Source organism: Salmo salar, chromosome ssa10, assembly GCF_905237065.1.
Source record: "Salmo salar chromosome ssa10, Ssal_v3.1, whole genome shotgun sequence".
Classification (NCBI taxonomy): Eukaryota; Metazoa; Chordata; class Actinopteri; order Salmoniformes; family Salmonidae; genus Salmo; species Salmo salar.
Window position 1 is genome coordinate 23,656,071 of NC_059451.1, and position 19,982 is coordinate 23,676,052.

The 19,982-nt window shown below is 46.2% G+C and overlaps 1 protein-coding gene across 4 annotated transcripts in view; it reads right to left on the bottom strand.

The window, feature by feature from the left end:
* The window catches only part of sema6bb (sema domain, transmembrane domain (TM), and cytoplasmic domain, (semaphorin) 6Bb), a 135,735-nt gene that overhangs the window by 42,215 nt on the left and 73,538 nt on the right, over positions 1 to 19,982 (bottom strand). The window contains exons 6-10 of one of the 4 annotated variants that reach the window (XM_014216459.2): positions 11,122 to 11,220; positions 8,883 to 8,973; positions 8,395 to 8,514; positions 7,792 to 7,880; positions 6,806 to 7,017 (exon numbers count right to left, since the gene is read on the bottom strand). In XM_014216459.2, the coding sequence (XP_014071934.2) occupies positions 6,806 to 7,017; positions 7,792 to 7,880; positions 8,395 to 8,514; positions 8,883 to 8,973; positions 11,122 to 11,220 (611 nt within the window). Of the gene's footprint in view, positions 1 to 6,805; positions 7,024 to 7,776; positions 7,881 to 8,394; positions 8,515 to 8,882; positions 8,974 to 11,121; positions 11,221 to 19,982 lie in introns of all 4 variants that reach the window. The other 3 variants (XM_014216458.2, XM_014216457.2, XM_014216456.2) reach the window with 3 other exon arrangements.

Below are 19,982 nucleotides of genomic sequence, written 5' to 3' on the forward strand. Positions count from 1 at the left end.
TAAATGGACAAAGGTTATATCCTGAATGACATTGAAGTTGGCATACAAAATGGAAGTTTTGTGTTAGGATCCGGGAATACAAAGGAAATAAGTAATCAACAAATGATGAAATACTCAGAGGAAATACTGTAGAGACCACACAACATGTTCCAGTAAAATGCTTGCATACCTTGGCTGCTGCTAAACTCCTATTGAACTCACTGACCCAGAATGGAACATCTGCTGTGAAAAGAAGCTAAGTCCCCCCACACTGAACGAAGAGCTACAATACAGTTACTGTAGTGTCGAGTGTGGTAGTTAATGGAGGTGTACACCAGAGAGATGGAGGGAGAGAGCCATGTCAGGACAACAGGGGGTGAATACTAGCGTCTCTCTTTCTCTCGTCTCCTGCTCCGAGAGCTTCTCTTCCCTTTGAGACCTCATGTTTTTGCTAAGAAGTTGTGTGAGTCTGTTGAGTGACTAGGACTTCTCTGGTACAGCACAAAGTGAACCTTAGGGAGTGACTCAGTGCCTGCCGAGCACTTCACGCCTACTCTCTTTTCCCTTTCCTAACTCTGACACTACGTCCTGAGAGAGTGGGGGGGGGGTGAGAGAGAGGGTGAGAGAGAGTGAGAGGGAGCTGCAGAGAGGGAGAGAAAGAGAAAAAGTGAGAGAGCACTGCATAGAAAGGGGGAGCGAGAGAAAGTGAGAGAGCACTGCAGAGAAAGGGGGAGAGAAAAAGAGAAAGTGAGAGAGCACTGAATAGAAAGGGGGAGAGAAAGAGAGAAAGTGAGAGAGCACTGCAGAGAAAGGGGGAGAGAAAGAGAGAAAGTGAGAGAGCACTGAATAGAAAGGGGGAGAGAAAGAGAGAAAGTGAGAGAGCACTGCAGAGAAAGGGGGAGAGAAAGAGAAAAAGTGAGAGAGCACTGCATAGAAAGGGGGAGAGAAAGAGAGAAAGTGAGAGAGCACTGCATAGAAAGGGGGAGAGAGAGAGAAAGTGAGAGAGCACTGCAGAGAAAGGGGGGAAAGAGAGAAAGTGAGAGAGCACTGCAGAGAAAGGGGGAGAGAGAGAGAAAGTGAGAGAGCACTGCAGAGAAAGGGGGAGAGAAAGAGAGAAAGTGAGAGAGCACTGCATAGAAAGGGGGAGAGAGAGAGAAAGTGAGAGAGCACTGCATAGAAAGGGGTAGAGAAAGAGAGAAAGTGAGAGAGCCCTGCATAGAAAGGGGTAGAGAAAGAGAGAAAGTGAGAGAGCACTGCAGAGAAAGGGGGAGAGAAAGAGAGAGCACTGTAGAGAAAGGGGGAGAGAAAGTGAGAGAGCACTGCAGAGAAAGGGGGAGAGAGAGAGAAAGTGATAGAGCACTGCAGAGAAAGGGGGAGAGAAAGAGAGAGAGAGAGCACTGCAGAGAAAGGGGGAGAGAAAGTGAGAGAGCACTGCAGAGAAAGGGGGAGAGAAAGAGAAAGCAGCAGAGAGAAAGGCTCTCTCACTCTCACTTTGCTGCTCACTCCAACACTCCATTACTTCAGTGTTAAGGTCAAGTAGTGCCTGTGCTCAGGTCTTGACACAAACCGACAGATGGGCTTATGGGCTCTCTCCCTGCGTTGCCCCTGTGCCCCTAGGCCTGCTGGAGTAGGTATCCAGGGATCCTCTGAGAACTGTTTGTTTGGGTAAGCTGTCTGAGTTTTGCCTCTCTCTGCTGAGAAACCAGAGGCTTTTTCCAGCAGGGTGACATGCTAACCTAATACATCATTTGACCAGGTCAACCTCTCTCCAACTGTCTGGCAGTCTACCCTGCCTTTGCCTCTATATTTCTGTATTCTGTTCTCTTCTCCTTCTTCTCTCCCCGTTTCATTTCTCTGTCCTCTCTGCTCTTTCTTGTTCTCTCTCCTGCTCTCCCTCTCATCCCCTCTCTCCTTCATCTCTTTCATCCTCTGTTTCTCTTCTGATCTCTCTTTGCTCATTTGTTTGAAATGAATTGGCATCAGTTTGGCTATGTACAGCTGTTGAATTGTGCAAATAAAGGTCGTTCAAATTTGATGTGCAGTGAGAAGGGTTGACTGACAGTCAGTACAGGCTGTAGGAGGCTAGTGGAGGGGTCAGACTTCATGCCAGACCACATCCTCACAGTTTAACCAGCAGACTGACAGCTCTCTATAGCCCAGCTCCAGTGACAGCATGACAGCTGATGGAGGCTAGTGGAGGGGAATGAGTTCTTCAGTCTAGGCCAAGGTTCAAGGAAAGGTGAGAGGATTGTTCATTTTATTTTATCCACCTGGGTCTTTACATCTTTTATGTCTCTTCCCCCTCTCTGCACACAGATTTACCTTCTTCAAACTTTCTGCTTTGTCTTTCTATACTTCTCTCATCTGCTTTCTCTCCGCCTCTCTCTGTCTCTCCGCCTCTCTCTGTCTCTCTGCCTCTCTCCGCCTCTCTCTGTCTCTCCGTCTCTCCGCCTCTCTCTGTCTCTCCGCCTCTCTCTGTCTCTCCGCCTCTCTCTGTCTCTCCGCCTCTCTCTGTCTCTCCGCCTCTCTCTGTCTCTCCGTCTCTCTCTGTCTCTCCGCCTCTCTCTGTCTCTCCGCCTCTCTCTGTCTCTCCGCCTCTCTCTGTCTCTCCGTCTCTCTCTCTGTCTCTCCGCCTCTCTCTGTCTCTCCGTCTCTCCGCCTCTCTCTGTCTCTCTGTCTCTCTGTCTCTCCGCCTCTCTCTGTCTCTCCGCCTCTCTCTGTCTCTCCGTCTCTCTCTCTGTCTCTCCGTCTCTCTCTGTCTCTCCGCCTCTCTCTGTCTCTCCGCCTCTCTCTGTCTCTCCGCCTCTCTCTGTCTCTCTCTCTCCGCCTCTCTCTGTCTCTCCGCCTCTCTCTGTCTCTCCGCCTCTCTCTGTCTCTCTCTCTCTCCGCCTCTCTCTCTCTCTCTCTCTCTCTGCCTCTCTCTGTCTCTCCGCCTCTCTCTGTCTCTCCGCCTCTCTCTGTCTCTCCGTCTCTCCGCCTCTCTCCGTCTCTCCGCCTCTCTCCGTCTCTCCGCCTCTCTCCGTCTCTCCGCCTCTCTCCGTCTCTCCGCCTCTCTCCGTCTCTCCGCCTCTCTCCGTCTCTCCGCCTCTCTCTGTCTCTCCGCCTCTCTCCGTCTCTCCGCCTCTCTCTGTCTCTCCGCCTCTCTCTGTCTCTCCGCCTCTCTCCGCCTCTCTCTGTCTCGCTCTCTCCGCCTCTCTCTGTCTCGCTCTCTCCGCCTCTCTCTGTCTCGCTCTCTCCGCCTCTCTGTCTCTCCGCTCTCTCTGTCTCTCCGCCTCTCTCTGTGTCTCTCTCTCCGCCTCTCTCTGTCTCTCTGTCTCTCTGCCTCTCTCTGTCTCTCTGTCTCTCTGCCTCTCTCTGTCTCTCCGCCTCTCTCTGTCTCTCCGCCTCTCTCTGTCTCTCCGCCTCTCTCTGTCTCGCTCTCTCCGCCTCTCTCTGTCTCGCTCTCTCCGCCTCTCTCTGTCTCGCTCTCTCCGCCTCTCTCTGTCTCTCTCTCTCCGCCTCTCTCTGTCTCTCCGCCTCTCTCTGTCTCTCTCTCTCCGCCTCTCTCTGTCTCTCTGCCTCTCTCTGCCTCTCTCTGTCTCTCTGCCTCTCTCTGTCTCTCCGCCTCTCTCTGTCTCTCCGCCTCTCTCTGTCTCTCTCCGCTCTCTCTGTCTCTCTCCGCCTCTCTCCGCCTCTCTCTGTCTCTCTCTCTCTCTCTCTCTCGCTCCGCCTCTTTCTGTCTCTCCACCTGGTAAGGCCCAAGTATGTATTCAGCTCCTGCCTCAACGCAGGACCCAGGGGAGGTATCCAGCTGTGACTGCCACCGCATCTCCCTGGTGGCACAGCCTCACTACTCTCCTGTCAACTGGAGACGGCTCCCTCTGACACCATGTCATCCTAATAGCTCCTATGAGGCTGGGTCTCCAGAGGGCCTCCTGCTCTGACTAACTCCGAAGCACCGCCACAAAGCGTTAGATTTTACAGTGAATGCTGCAGAGGAAGCGGAACTCCTTCGTAGGCGACTCTTTCGTTCACGTGCACACGGCTGACTGAAAACAGTCTATACTATATCTTTGTCTATAAAAATGTATCTGAGCTGCATGTGATTGAACAGGAAGCATATGCAATCCTTTCATTTCCTTCTTTGTAGACAGAATAAAACATGGTTGTGAGAATTACTTGAAAAATGTACTAGCCTAATCCGTAAGTTTACTAATACATTCATTAATTAATACAGAAAAAACATGCACATATTTAATAGTCTAGAAGAAACAAAGAAACTGAGAGAAAAGTTATTTTAACCTGGTAGTGATTTATTTTCTTACAATTTGCAATATAATATTATTATCAATAATAAAACTAGGCCTAGGGTATTTAATTGAAAACTAGACTCAGACAGCATAAGTTGGATAGGAAGTGCCTTCAGCAAGGCTTGTTCTGGCCGATCCCCTCAAACTTGTCAGCAGCACACCGAAATCTTCATCCGTTGGAGGAGTATTAGGCTACTAGTGATTGGCACCAATATGTCAAGTCTGACTGTAGCCTATTAATAGACTCCCAGTTGCATTTGTTTTCGATACGAAAAGAAGACAGAATGTGACTGACCTGGACAGATAGGAAAGTGTCCAGACAACTGTGTGCTGATTGACCATAGGTTAGGTGTGTGTGTTCTGAAAGATTATTCTAACCAATCATCTGAATACTTTAACAGCCCACATCGACACCTGATGGGCCATCAGCGGGACAAGTAGTCAATATCCCTAAATTGCTGTTGGTCATCTGCTATTGCCTGTTTGATTTAAAACAGCATCTAGTAAGATTTAACAGAGAAAGCAAGGATGCTTCGAATGGGATTTGCTTCTTCAAACTGCCCCCTGTAATTCATACGCAACATTGTTTCACATCCTTTAATAACAGACTCATAAACACGCAATAGGCTACAGCTCGCTTCACATCTGTTTCCCGTCAAAATGGAGGGAAAGTCGAGGTAGGCTATTGTAGCCTACGGTGCGCTGAGGGCTCTGTACGCAGCGTTGGACCCTCGGTGCCACGTTTTGAAAAATAAAAAGCAGCGTAAGCGACTAACTCACCCCAGAGCCCTGCACTTCCCTGGAGGAACTTCTCCAGCCGAGGCCCAGGCACCATCTTTTCAGGCCATGTCTAGTCCTGCTAAGCCCACCTTGCCCAGTAGCCAAGTAGCCTAGCCCCAGGCTAGTGTATAGCATAGCCTAGCCGGGCTTGGCTCACCTCCATGTTATCTTCTCAAATAGTCTGTCTCTCTATCCTGCTGCTATAAAAAGCACCCCTCCCCTTTACCTGCAGGCTCAGAGGCTCTCTCATATCCTCCTCTCATAGCCTCCACTGCTCCTGTAGCTCCCTGACCTCCTGCAGCTCCGGGAGGTTTGGCTGGGCTGTGCAGTGAGAAGGATCAGGTGCTCAGAAGAAACCCAAGCCTCCTGTTCATCTCCTCAGACAGGAAGGACCAGAGGTAGGAGTGGTGGACACACTGAACTGTCAAACAGTCAACCAAGGAGGATTTGGTGTAGTTGCTAGGCTAGCTAGCTAACGCCACAGACCAGGAAGCTTCATGGGGCTGTAAACTCTATCCTGGGTTTGTAGGCATGATAAAATGGTGGGAAACTATTAAACCAGAGCTCTTTTTCCACAATTCCCACACTGGTAGCAAATGTGCACATGCGGGAGATGATACACTATCTGAAAATGGCCACTCCAGATTTCCAAACCCTCTTCCCTGCTGTGCTCACCACACGCAACCGGCAAAAGCAATATGTCTGGTAAAAGCTTTAAAAGTATGCTGCAGCGGACCACACAGTGTTGGGGAGGTTTACAGCGTACCTCTCTCTCTCTCTCGCGCTCTCTCTCTGATTTATAATGGAGCACAGCGGCGGCGCGGTGCCTAGGCAGGTAGTGTGTGTTCAGCTGGGCCTCTCCCTGACACGTTGGTCACAGTGTTATCTGTAAGCCGTTGTTGGCCCTGTATAAACCATCCATCTCTCTCTGCAGGTGCACCGCTCCCATCCAGCCCCCATCCCTCTCCCAGCCCTCCCAGCCCAAAGATAAGATGCAGCTGATGAAACAGTTTTAACTCTTAAAGGGTGGCGGGGGGTAGCGCTGCAGATGTTTCCCATTATTGACTTCCTTGTCCTTGAACGGGTTTGAGAGGGTCTTCCTCCACTCTCTCTCTTCTCTCCCCCCTCCCTCTCTTCCTCTCCTGGCTGCCACAACAGCAGCCATTATGAGTAGAGGATGTTATTAGAGCTGGCATTAGTTGAGGTTTGCTCTCTGCTGATAGGCATCCTGCTGGCTCATCTGCATGGGAGACCTGCGTCGAATCCCTAGTAGTCTGCTCTGTATTCACCACACACACACACACACACACACACACACACACACACACACACACACACACACACACACACACACACACACACACACACACACACACACACACACACACACACGATAGCCTGAAACTTCTGCATGATATATGGTATATAACACAGGAGGCACATATGCATGTGTGTATATAGGCGTCCGCTCACACACCACCCTCATCTTTCCTCTGTGCTGTTCCGTCTGTTTATTGTGTTCTCTCATGCTTTCTCTGCAACCATCTCCAGCCTCATCTAATCCTCCTCTTACCCAGCAGCATCCCTCGTTCCTTTTCATCACTCCAATCTGTTAACATAACTGTCTTCCTCTCTAAAAGCAAACCCATGAAGCAAATAAATGTGTTCCGCCTAATCGAGAACTGTATCTTCCCCCATAAGCCTTAACCATCTCCCTCTCTCCAGGGACCTCTGTCTGTCTGTCGGTGTGTGTGTACCTGTTGGTGGGGGTGGAGAAGACTCCCAGGATGATGTCCCTGCCGTGCATCCTGATGACAGGGCTGGTGGAGTGGAGCAGGTTGAAGTAGAAGTGGGAGTCTCCAGGGACGGAGCAGTTCAGTCTGGCCTTCAGGAACGACGTCCACTGCTTCTCCAACACCCTCTGAGAACCACCCAGGTCCCCCTTACACACCCGCGCCACCCGAGACACCTGTACCTGAACACACGTGCACGCAAGCACGTGGAACAGATAGAACAGTCAATGAACTCGCACCATACTACACATCAATGACTATGCACAGAGTTTTCCGCGCTGGGACAGTTGGAAGCACACATATTTCACACAGGAGATTTAGTGGTTTCATATTGATGGAGAATGTATAATAAAGTTTGACAGATTTAAGTCAAAACAATCGTTCAAAATGAAGATAAAAACCTTTTTAGCCCTTGGGTGAACTCATAAAAATGTTAAGTATTTGCGATGCATGATACCACATTTGACAGATCATTGTTTTAAAATGGTAAATTAAGATCTAGTATTCATGAAAATGTCAGTGCATTTGAAAACTGCTTCTTTGGACAATCTCATCCCAAACTACCGTGGTACAGTGTAAGTATCCACTTACTGTGAGCCCTACAAACATGCAGCACCAAATGCCTGCGCTAGCACATTTCCAACAAATGTGAATTGCTAATTTATTAGATAAAAAGGATTCTTGTTATGGTCATATTTTTTGCATGAGCACGTATTTCCACTCTGATATGACTGAGGCCATTTGGAGCGGTTATGAAAAAGCTTTTCCCCGTCTAGATATGCAACAGCACAGAAACACAGATACACAGAAACACAAATACAAGGAAAAAGGTCATCAGAAGTCCTAGGCTGGTATTGACATTTGAATAATAACATGAGGTGGAACATCCAGGCAGGCAGACACACGACACAGAGGAAGCGTGTCCAAAGCTTTACCATTTTGTCTCGTACCTTCTCCAGGTAGTTAAACTCCATGGCCATCTCTCTGAAGAAGAAGTAGATGTGAGGACCCCATTCCACTGAACTGACAAAATAGGGCTCTGGAAAGGACGGGAGAGGACCATGTTACACAGCAAGAGTAGCTTGAACAAACACATCTGCATAGAGCTGTAAGAGACAGAGTCAGATCCCTAATCCCAGACACAAACACCAGCGTTGTTAAGCAGGCATACACTTTGAGCATTGAGGCTCATTTTCGTTGTCAGTTTCAAAACCTGTTATTGTTTGGTGCCTACTGAATACTACTTAGGCCATCCAGCCACATACAGACACAGAGCAGACCTGATCTCTCAGCCCTGGATCCTCTGACCTCAGCAGGGATGCTGTTGACTAAGGCAATGTAGTGAGTCTGACACGGATATTGATCCTGATAGTAAGTGATATAGACATAAACAGAGCCTTCTAACAACAGAGGCAACACACACACACACACACACACACACACACACACACACACACACACAAATACAAACACACACACACGCAGGTGGACACATACACACACAGATGCACACACACAGACGCACACACACAAATATATACACGTGGAAGTACCTCTGAACCATTTGGAGTCGTGTTTGACTGTGCGGAGTGCAGGACTGTCCCCCAGGCTACGGTAGATCACAGCGTCTATCGCCAGGAAGTCCGTCACAGTGGCCGTAAACAGATTCCCCTCTGGCAAAAAACACACACAGTCAGATACTATGGGAACAGCTCATATCACAGCACGGTAACAGCTCATATCACAGTATAGTAACAGCTCATATCACAGCATAGAACATCGCAGAAGGTAGTTTGACATTACATTACACAACTCAATGCATTCGACTGTTGATCAATGAACAATGTATAAGTACATTAGAGATAATTACAGTGGTGCAACAGAGCCTCTAGTGCAGAGTGGACAAATCACTCTATTTCTACTGCTCAGTAATGTGCAATAAAGACTTCCTATTGTTTCAACCACGGCCAAAGATTATGTGATGACGGGGAACGACTGCAGCTCCACAATGAGGTGTTTAAAACAATGAGTGTTTCCAAACCTGCGAACAGAGCCACGTTGGCGTGTTTAGGATCATAGGGACAGCGGGCCATCCCACTGACTGTCTCTCCCACCATCTCCAGAGTGTCTCCCTGGAAAACATGCACACAAACAGTTCACTATACTGTATAACGTTGCTGGAAAACAGAGTGAAGTTCACCTTCACATACAGTAAACATACATGCAACTGCCAAAATGAAGAAAACTCCAACATAAAGTGTTTTAATTGGGCGTTGGGCCACCAGAAACCAGAACAGCTTCAATGCTGTGTCTGGAACTCTATGGTGGAAAACGCTGTCTGAGTCGCCACTCCAGAATCTCTCATACTGTAGGTGTTCAATTGGTTTGAGATCGGGTGACTGAGATGACCATGGCATATGGTTTACATCATTTTCATGCTCAACAAACCATTCAGTGATCACACGTGGCTTGTTGATGGGGACATTGTCATCCTATGGGGGCATAGCCATGGTAGCCAAAATAATCGCCAAATAATGGCCTGCCCAAAATGGTTATACATGACCCTAAGCATGATGGGATGTTAATTGCTTAAATAAGTCAGGAGCCACACCTGTGTGGAAACACCTGCTTTCAATATACTTTCTATCCCTCATTTACTCAAGTGTTTCCATTATTTTGGCAGTTACCTGTACATGCCCACAGAGTATGGCAATTAGCATATATTATAAAATATTCACAATATTATGATTCACCCTCTGCAATTATGCAAATGGGACAAATACACACAAACGCAACCTTTTGAAACGCATGCAGCTAAACAACCACAGGCAAAATCGTCACACAGACACACCATCACCGATTGAAAATTAATTAAATAAATGAAATACTGCGGTTGCCATTAAAACTAGCTATAAATAAATCCTAGGTTCGCTAACTAGTCCCAGGAGAAGCCCTAAGCACGTCAGCCCAGCGCAGGTTGCACTGTCATTAACAGCCAGAGATAATGGGCCAGGTAAAGAGGAGGGAGTCAGTGTGCTGGTATGTTGGAGACATGACAGAGTGAACATATCACTTATCTGAAAGCCTTTGATGGTGAAACTGGACCCCCCCCATCCACCTCCTCCTTTCTCCCTCCCTGTTTCTCTCCGCTAATAGATATTCTGGAGGAACGTTGAGAAACCAACTGAGCAAATGATTCATATTTATTTCACACGTTTTTGTTGTTGTCTGATTGGCAGAGCAAGGATGTGGTTGTGATATGGAGCAGGTAAATGGGGTATGTCTGAAGAGGGCTCTTTCAGGACAGAGTGGGTCGGGTGGTGAGCAGCTCCAGGTACATGAGCAGTGCAACCACTTAGCGTTTTCCTTCCAACTGGCCCGGCTGGGTTTCACCAGAGGGGAAGAAACTAACCACCCAGATACATCATAAGCACAGCCTCCTCCTTAGTTCTGGCTCACACTCTCCCAGCCCTCGTCTCTGTACTCTGATCATCTTGTTAGGTTACAAATGAACCTTACAAAATTTCACAGACGCTTAATAAAGCTCAAACCATGTTAATTCCCCGATTGGGTCATATAGCTGCATAAGACAAAAAACACATTCACACAAGCACTGATATTTAACCCTACCTCCTATGCTGAGTCTCCTCCTACACATCTGAACAGCCAATGCATCTCTGTTGCTAGACAGAACCTTAGTGATACCTGTTCTTCCTCACTTCATCTGACCTGACTTCTGCTCACTCCTCCCCAACTCACGGCTGGCATGTTGACACGTACCAGACTGTGTCTCTTTTCCTCCCATAGGATCCCTGAAGGCTAACAGTAACATATCTGGACAGAATGTAAACGTTATACATTCCCCTCTCTCCCTCAGTGACATGAATAAGTATATTTCATATTTTCAGAACCCAACAATCTGCAAGCTCCACATACAAGTGTAAGCATTGAACAACAGCAACCGATATCTGAGGAAAGCGGGCCTTTGTTGCCTTGCTAAGGGCCTCTATCTCTCTCTGCCTTAGGTATCGAACAAATGAGGCAAATAAGATATAAATGTGCAAGTAAGCAATATGCCTAATGGCGTTTGTGATTGAGCTCTAGGTTCCAGGAAAAAAAATCATAGTCCATTTATCAATGACGCACCAATCATTAAACTCTGATGCCTGACTGAACTGCTGACAGGTAAAGATGTGCTCAGCTTCCCGAAGCAGTAATGACTGCTGTTTGAGTAACAGAGATAGTGTATGTGTGTGTGCGTGTGTTCTATAGGTACTCACAGTATAGTTGGCACACAGCGGATTGAAGGCATTGGTCCCACATACAAACAGACCTCCTTGTCGACTCAGCAAAACCTTCATGAAGTTCCGACACTCGTCCTGATAGGAGACAGAGAGGGAGAAGTAAGGGGGGTAGAAATCAGTATGGATCGTCTGTGACTTATTATCCTACTGCTAGGTGAAATTAAGCTTCTAAATGCATGATGGGAGGAATTATCACATCATTAACATTGTCAATCACCTCATTATTCAGCCCTATGGAGGCTCCCTGTCTGCATGCCTGCCGCATCAAAGAGTTTCCATTGGCTCACACCAGCTATTGATTGACAGATGGTAATCCCAGCTAACCTTGAGTTTTCAACCAGCACTCGTTTAACTGCAGTAGTACGACCCTTATTACCATGTCATGTTAATGAGCAGCATGCCAATCCCTAGCAGATCCAACATGTCATTGGTAGTTGAACAGGGACCATGTATATTATTCCTGTCACCTGTGTGAGTGTGTCTGTGCAGTGAGTACTATCCCTATACATGTAAATCCCCCTCCCTCCCCTCTCCCTCCCCTCTCCTGTCCCAGGGAGCGTGGCTCCAGCTCCTGCACCTGGTGCCTCAGCCTCTGACCCTCCACCACGGTGGTCCACTCACCGAGCAGAGCCTCTGATGTCATTGGAGGGAGAGGGGGAGCGGGGATGGGAGGGGGAGGGGCTGATACTCCAGATGCTCCAGTCCCAACAGGGTTCTCATTTTTCCACGGCCGGGGGGAAGGGGGGGGGGGGGGGCGGCAAAATGTGTAGCGTGAGGCGTGGTGAGAATTCCTCACACTGCGGTGGTACTAGACAGGGAGACGAGTGACATACGAGGAGCCACTGCTCACTGCATACTAAATCATGACTGTGTGTGTGTGTTTGTGCGTATTTCTGTATCTGTGTGTCTGTGTGTGTGTGTGTGTGTGTGTGTGTGTGTCACTCCACAGATTCAGTGTTCGTGTCAGTGTGATTTGCATGTTTGTTTTTCAGTGGGACTGCAGTCTGAGCGGAAGCTTACAGCCAGATGTAACACACTACACGCACGCTTAATGACAAACGAGACGCAGTGCCAAAATCAATAAATACTTATAAGAGCACATAAGCCTAACTAACACACAAAGTGTGGGCTTTTGGCATGGCCCTGCAGCGTAAATTGAAATACAGGATGTCTGCAGTATAAACAACAGGGATTTATACTGTTTGGAAGCCTCTCATCTCTTACATCATTGTGATCCATGGTGTATCGCTTTATTTGCTTGACTTTATATTATTTTTTTATTTTATTGTCATAATCTGCCTTCATATACAGATTTTATTTGGCTCCTATATTAAACCATACTGCCTGGAGTCTACAGTACTGTATATAGTGCCACATTCAGCTCTCCTTCCCCCTGTTTCCCTCCTCTTCTCTCCCCTCTCACCCCTCCCTCTCCCTGGGCACACTCCAGACAAAGCGCCACCTGTGCTGGCTGGCAGTTCTTTCACTTGACCCAGACCCAGATGATCGCAGCTCCACTTCTCACTGTTTGTGTTACACCACTGCATTATTAATACAGAGCAGCCCGGATGAATTATGCAGTGTGCCGCACATATGAATACAAACACGTTGGTGTTTGTGGTATTGTGAGTGCGTGAGTGCGTGTGCGCGTGAGTGCGTGTGCATGTGTGTGTGCTACCACAGGGTTCAACAGAGCACATAGGCAGCAGGGCTATAGTTCAGTATGACTCTGAGCTTTGAGCCAGATGTGTGTGTGGGACTGAACACACTGAGGGTTCGTTCCTCTACAGATGTTGACCTGAACAAGTGCATTCGTCTCCCTGCTGATTTCCAGCCTGTAACTCATCCCTCAGTCTTTACCTTCAGTCAGACTCAGGCCTTGCTCAGAGGAACAACAACCCTCTGTTACCACAACACATCTGCTCACAACCCACCACAGTCAGAGAGCATTACTACTGAAGACTCCCTCCACCAACCTACCACAGTCAGAGAGCATTACTACTGAAGACTCACTCCACCAACCCACCACAGTCAGAGAGCATTACTACTGAAGACTCCCTCCAACAACCTACCACAGTCAGAGAGCATTACTACTGAAGACTCCCTCCACCAACCCACCACAGTCAGAGAGCATTACTACTGAAGACTCCCTCCACCAACCCACCACAGTCAGAGAGCATTACTACTGAAGACTCCCTCCACCAACCCACCACAGTCAGAGAGCATTACTACTGAAGACTCCCTCCACCAACCCACCACAGTCAGAGAGCATTACTACTGAAGACTCCCTCCAACAACCCACCACAGTCAGAGAGCATTACTACTGAAGACTCCCTCCAACAACCCACCAGTCAGAGAGCATTACTACTGAAGACTCCCTCCAACAACCCACCACAGTCAGAGAGCATTACTACTGAAGACTCCCTCCAACAACCCACCACAGTCAGAGAGCATTACTACTGAAGACTCCCTCCACCAACCCACCACAGTCAGAGAGCATTACTACTGAAGACTCCCTCCAACAACCCACCAGTCAGAGAGCATTACTACTGAAGACTCCCTCCAACAACCCACCACAGTCAGAGATCATTACTACTGAAGACTCCCTCCAACAACCCACCACAGTCAGAGAGCATTACTACTGAAGACTCCCTCCACCAACCCACCACAGTCAGAGAGCATTACTACTGAAGACTCCCTCCAACAACCCACCACAGTCAGAGAGCATTACTACTGAAGACTCCCTCCATCAACCCACCAGTCAGAGAGCATTACTACTGAAGACTCCCTCCAACAACCCACCACAGTCAGAGAGCATTACTACTGAAGACTCCCTCCAACAACCCACCAGTCAGAGAGCATTACTACTGAAGACTCCCTCCAACAACCCACCACAGTCAGAGAGCATTACTACTGAAGACTCCCTCCACCAACCCACCACAGTCAGAGAGCATTACTACTGAAGACTCCCTCCAACAACCCACCACAGTCAGAGAGCATTACTACTGAAGACTCCCTCCAACAACCCACCAGTCAGAGAGCATTACTACTGAAGACTCCCTCCAACAACCCACCACAGTCAGAGAGCATTACTACTGAAGACTCCCTCCAACAACCCACCACAGTCAGAGAGCATTACTAATGAATACTCCCTCCAACAACCCACCACAGTCAGAGAGCATTACTACTGAAGACTCCCTCCACCAACCCACCACAGTCAGAGAGCATTACTACTGAAGACTCCCTCCACCAACCCACCACAGTCAGAGAGCATTACTACTGAAGACTCCCTCCAACAACCCACCACAGTCAGAGAGCATTACTACTGAAGACTCCCTCCACCAACACACCACAGTCAGAGAGCATTACTAATGAAGACTCCCTCCACCAACCCACCACAGTCAGAGAGCATTACTAATGAAGACTCCCTCCACCAACCCACCACAGTCAGAGAGCATTACTACTGAAGACTCCCTCCAACAACACACCACAGTCAGAGAGCATTACTACTGAAGACTCCCTCCACCAACCCACCACAGTCAGAGAGCATTACTACTGAAGACTCCCTCCAACAACCCACCACAGTCAGAGAGCATTACTACTGAAGACTCCCTCCAACAACATACCACAGTCAGAGAGCATTACTACTGAAGACTCCCTCCAACAACCCACCACAGTCAGAGAGCATTACTACTGAAGACTCCCTCCACCAACCCACCACAGTCAGAGAGCATTACTACTGAAGACTCCCTCCACCAACCCACCACAGTCAGAGAGCATTACTACTGAAGACTCCCTCCACCAACACACCACAGTCAGAGAGCATTACTACTGAAGACTCCCTCCACCCAGTGCATCTGGTTTCCACTGATCTAATCCTCCTGATGTTGAACTGGTTGCACAATTGCACACGTCCCCAGTGTGGCTCCCCTTTGTTTCATAAACCTACAGTATGCTATTAACTAAGCATAGAGACTTAAGAAACTCCACTAAATGAAACGGACTTCCTTGGACCATGATGTTTTCACTCAACTGAGGATGAGCTAATTATCATAGCCAAGTTTAGAAATGCTCGAACAACACTGGGCAGAGATACATTTTGTACATTTTTAAAGCTAGTTTCCTGCAATTCTACACATTTTTGTCATGGCTTATGCAGTGTTCTGATGCTATCAGTGACTCAAACATTAAAACCAAATCATGCCATGGCATTTTTGGAATTTTAGATTCTTCCTGACCGTCTAGTTTTTATTTTGGTGATAGTTAGTTCTCAAAAATATATACTTAAATTATATTTTCTACATACTTTATCAACTCAAAAATATTTAAAATAAATATATATACAGTACCAGTCAAAAGTTTGGACAATAAAGAAAAACCCTTGAATGAGTAGGTGTGTCCAAACCTTTGACTGGAACTGTACAATTTCCAGTGGCACAATGACTCACCTAATGATGAAGATGAAGCCTTACGCTACTCACGGTGATGGCCGATGTGCTTGTTGTGGAAATAGGCTATCTCAAGATGAGCTACTTTGAAAATCAGTGGCTATGTTAGCTAAGAGTTTTTGAGAAAAAAAGTATATTGGTTCTACGGACAGATTAGTCTTCTCTTTTCAGCAGTTTGCATTTGCTTTCCCAACTGTACGTTTTCACGCAATTGTATTTTGAATTTTAAATATATTTTGTTTAATTTGTCTAACACTTTTTTGGTTACTACATAATTCCATATGTGTTAGAAAATAGTAAAAATAAAGAAAAACCCTTGAATGAGTAGGTGTGTCCAAACTTTTGTCTGGTACTGTATATTTTTTAATCATATTTTTGAGACCGCCACAGCTAAATGAATATAGGGGAAACATCGTACCATCACAGCTTCTCACTAAAGCCTCAAAAGTTTCCCTAGCATGCTCGAATGGACCCATCACTGCTGGGACCTGCCAAGAGCTCAGAGAGAGACAGAACTCTTTCCACGCTCCAGCAGGCTACTTTCCTTTTCTCCTCCCCTCTGTTCTCCTCTCCTCTCACTTCCCTCTCCTTGGATGATCCACGCTTGACTCTGATCATCAGAAGCAGATCTGTCATTTCAAGGCAACATTCTGACTTAGACTTTGATGTAAGGCAGAGTGACTGGGGCACGAGAGGGTGGGGGCGGAGGGCGAATACGGAGGACAAATTAACAGCAGTGCTAAATTAGAACAAATTTGCCCGTAAAAAGGCACTTCCTGCCCACGTCCTCTCTTACTCAGCATGTTAGTACTAATCCTCTCCCAAGCTCCTCTTGTATCTCACAGAGGCTGTTTGATGCTAATCCTGTGTGAATGCACTACAGGCCAGCATCAACATCTCCCCTGAAGAGAAGGAGGAAGGGGAGGAGGGAGAGTGAGATTCAGAGACTATCTAAGGCAGCTATGTGGCAGTAATGGTTAGGACACCTGACGGCTGACCCAGAGTTGCAGGGTCAGCTCCCTGTCGGGTACACTGTGGTCTCTCCTTGACCAAAACACTTAACCCAAATTACTGCAGTATGTGGCCTGCTAAGGAAATGAGAAGCATGTTCATGTTCAGCTGGAGAGTTGGTATATTTAGGGCATCTGCAGAAACACAATACAACAAACATACAATAAGATGTGAAACCATATCATGGTGCAGACCCCCTCTGAGAGTTGGTATTATCAACATATTGATCAAACAATCTTACTAAGTGCTGCACATAAGAATGCAAAACTGCTCTTTAAAAAGCCTACATGGAGTTTCCTTTGTTTGCATTCCGGGTCGACCATGCCCTTGGCATTGAGCCAAAGGAGGCCAGGGATTGATTGATTTATACATTTCTGTGTGATCAACCAACCCGGAAACATTTAATTACAAAACCAATTACTCTGGTGGCGAATGTATCACATTGGACAAAACCATCCCGGGAGCAGGACAGGACATTTGCAGGAGGTACAGTGGATGAGTGGAGGTTTGGGGTGGAGGGTGTGAGTGGAGGGAGGATTAGGAGAGCAGAGGGTGAGTGGGTGACAGGGGCCTAGAGGATAGAGGCTTGAGGGAGTGTGTGCAGGGCTGGATTAATGCAGGGGTTTACCGGGGATGAAGCCCCTGGGCCCAGACCTGTGGGGCACCCAAGAGGAAGCAAAACATATATACATACACACATACATACACACATACATATATACACACACACACATACATATATACACACACATACATACATACATATATATACACACACACATACATACATATATACACACACACACACACACACACATACATACATACATACATACACACATACATATACATACATACAACACACACATACACATATATATACACACATATACACATATATATACACATATATATACACACATACATACATACATGCATACACACATACATACATGCATACATACATACACACATGTACTGTATATCGTATTTTTTTTACTGCAACCGCCAACCACAGGAGGACTCAGGTGTAGACAACCTGCTGCTGCCTGGTGTCGCTCTGCTAATCATCAGATGGGGAGAGGAGAGGGGGGTGGTGCCCTCATTGTGACTGGTTAGTTGGGTGTCAGGGGCTGAACCCAATCCCATAAGGGGCCCAAGAGGCAAAATATTAAGAAATAATGTTATTTTTTTATATATTTTTTTATCCAACCATAGGAGTGTGCTCTCAATGTTCAAAATACACCAGATAGCATAATTTAGCCACAGAGGAGCAATCATTTATAAAATAATAACTAGGGATTAAGCTTTATCACAAATGCAAACATGTATCTGCCAAAATAAAGGATGTGCCTTAATGCGCCTTGGAATAGATTCTACAAATGGACCTAAACCGTACCAGGAAAATGCACCCCACAACATACAGTAACATACTTTGTATCCCTTGTTTACTCAAGTGTTTCCTTTATTTTGGCAGTTACCGGTTTGCCAGTTGGGAAGGCCACAGTTTGGGCAGCATGGTTGTCAAATATACAGTTTGTTGCGTTGTGGCCATAGACATATAATACATAGAAGGGTTTTGTAACCTCTTAACCTGGGAATTTTACAGTTAAACCCATGGGTACACGAGCAAAGGATACCAGTCCTGATTTGAATGGGAACTGGTTGGTTGCGTGAAAAATTCGTGAAATTGCGTGAAAAACGTACAGTTGGGAAAGCAACTGCTGAAAAGAGAACCAATATACATTTTTTTCTCAACAACTCTTAGCTAACATAGGCACTGATTTTCAAAGTAGCTCATCTTGAGATAGCCTATTTCCACAACAAGTGCATCGGCCATCACCGTGAGTAGCCTAAGGCTTCATCTTCATCATTAGGTGAGTCAGTGTGCCACTGGTAATTGTACAGTACCAGTAAAAAAAAACTGGGGTTTCTTTATTTGTACTATTTTCTACAAAATCAGCCAACAAGTGCTCAGCATATGTGGGAACTCCTTCAAGACTGTTGGAAAAGCATTCCAGGTGAAGCTTGTTGAGAGAATGCCAAGAGTGTGCAAAGCTGTCATCAAGGCAAAAGGGTGGCTACGTTGAAGAATATCAAACATAAAATTATTTGTTTAACACTTCTCTGGTTACTACATGATTCCATGTGTTATTTCATAGTGTTGATGTCTTCACTATTATTCTACAATGTAGAAAATAGTAAAAATAAATAAAAACCCTGGAAGGAGTAGGTGTGTCCAAACTTTTGACTGGTACTGTGTTAAGTATCCTACTGTAGCCTATGCTATAAATACTGTATATATATATTTTTCCTCCTGATATTGTACAACAGTGCGTCACTTCATTAGCCTGGGCTATTGTTGGTTTGAATTCAAGACCAGATTGATCTCAGTTTTTCAGTCAGAGCAGCCACTCATTTCGGTGGTATTAAAAAAGATTCAGCTAATGTTTTTTTTGTCATGTAAATTATGTAGAATCGCATGAAATGCGTTTTAAAAGGGGGGGCTACAAAAAAAAAAAAAAAAGAGCCTGGGCCTATGATTTCTTAATCCAGCCCTGAGTGTGTGTATGTATAGTGGGGTCCGAAATGATTGACAACCTTGATAAAGATGACTGTATAAGAAATTACTGTAGAAAATACAGTACAAGATAAATTATTCAAATACTGAGCTATATTGTATGCCACCCCAAAATGGGAAATTATATTATTTTATACTGATAGAATTTCTCAGAGAAAGAGATTTTGTTTTACAAGTAATATATATTTTTTAAATGGTAGGGGAAACATTATTGACACCACTGTTTTCAATATGTTTCAATACCTTACCTTGTGACAATAACATCACTGAGCCATTTTCTTAAATGTTTTATGAAATTGGAGAACACATTGAGTGGGATCTTAGACTATTCCTCCATAGAGAATCTTTCCAGATCCTTGATATCCTTTGTCTGAGCTTATGGACGGCCCTCTTCAATTCAAACCACAGGTTTTCAATGGGTTTCAAGTCGGAGACTGAGATGGCCATTCCAAAATGTTGATTTTCTTGGCCAACTAACCACTTCTTTTTGGATTTTGATGTGTGCTTAGGGTTATTGTCTTGCTGGAAGATTCACTTGCACTCAAGTTTCAGCCTCCAGGCAGAGGCAACCAGGTTTTTGGCTAAAATATCCTGGTACTGGGTTAAGTTCATGATGCAGTTGAACGTAACAAGGGCCCCAGGACCAGTGGACGCAACATATCACCATACCATCAAAAATCCACCACCGTATTTTACAGTAGGTATGCGTGGGGTTATTTTCTGCTCATGCATTCTCATTTCGACACCAAACCCACCACTGGTATGTATGGCCAAAGAGCTCTATTTTCAACAAAGCA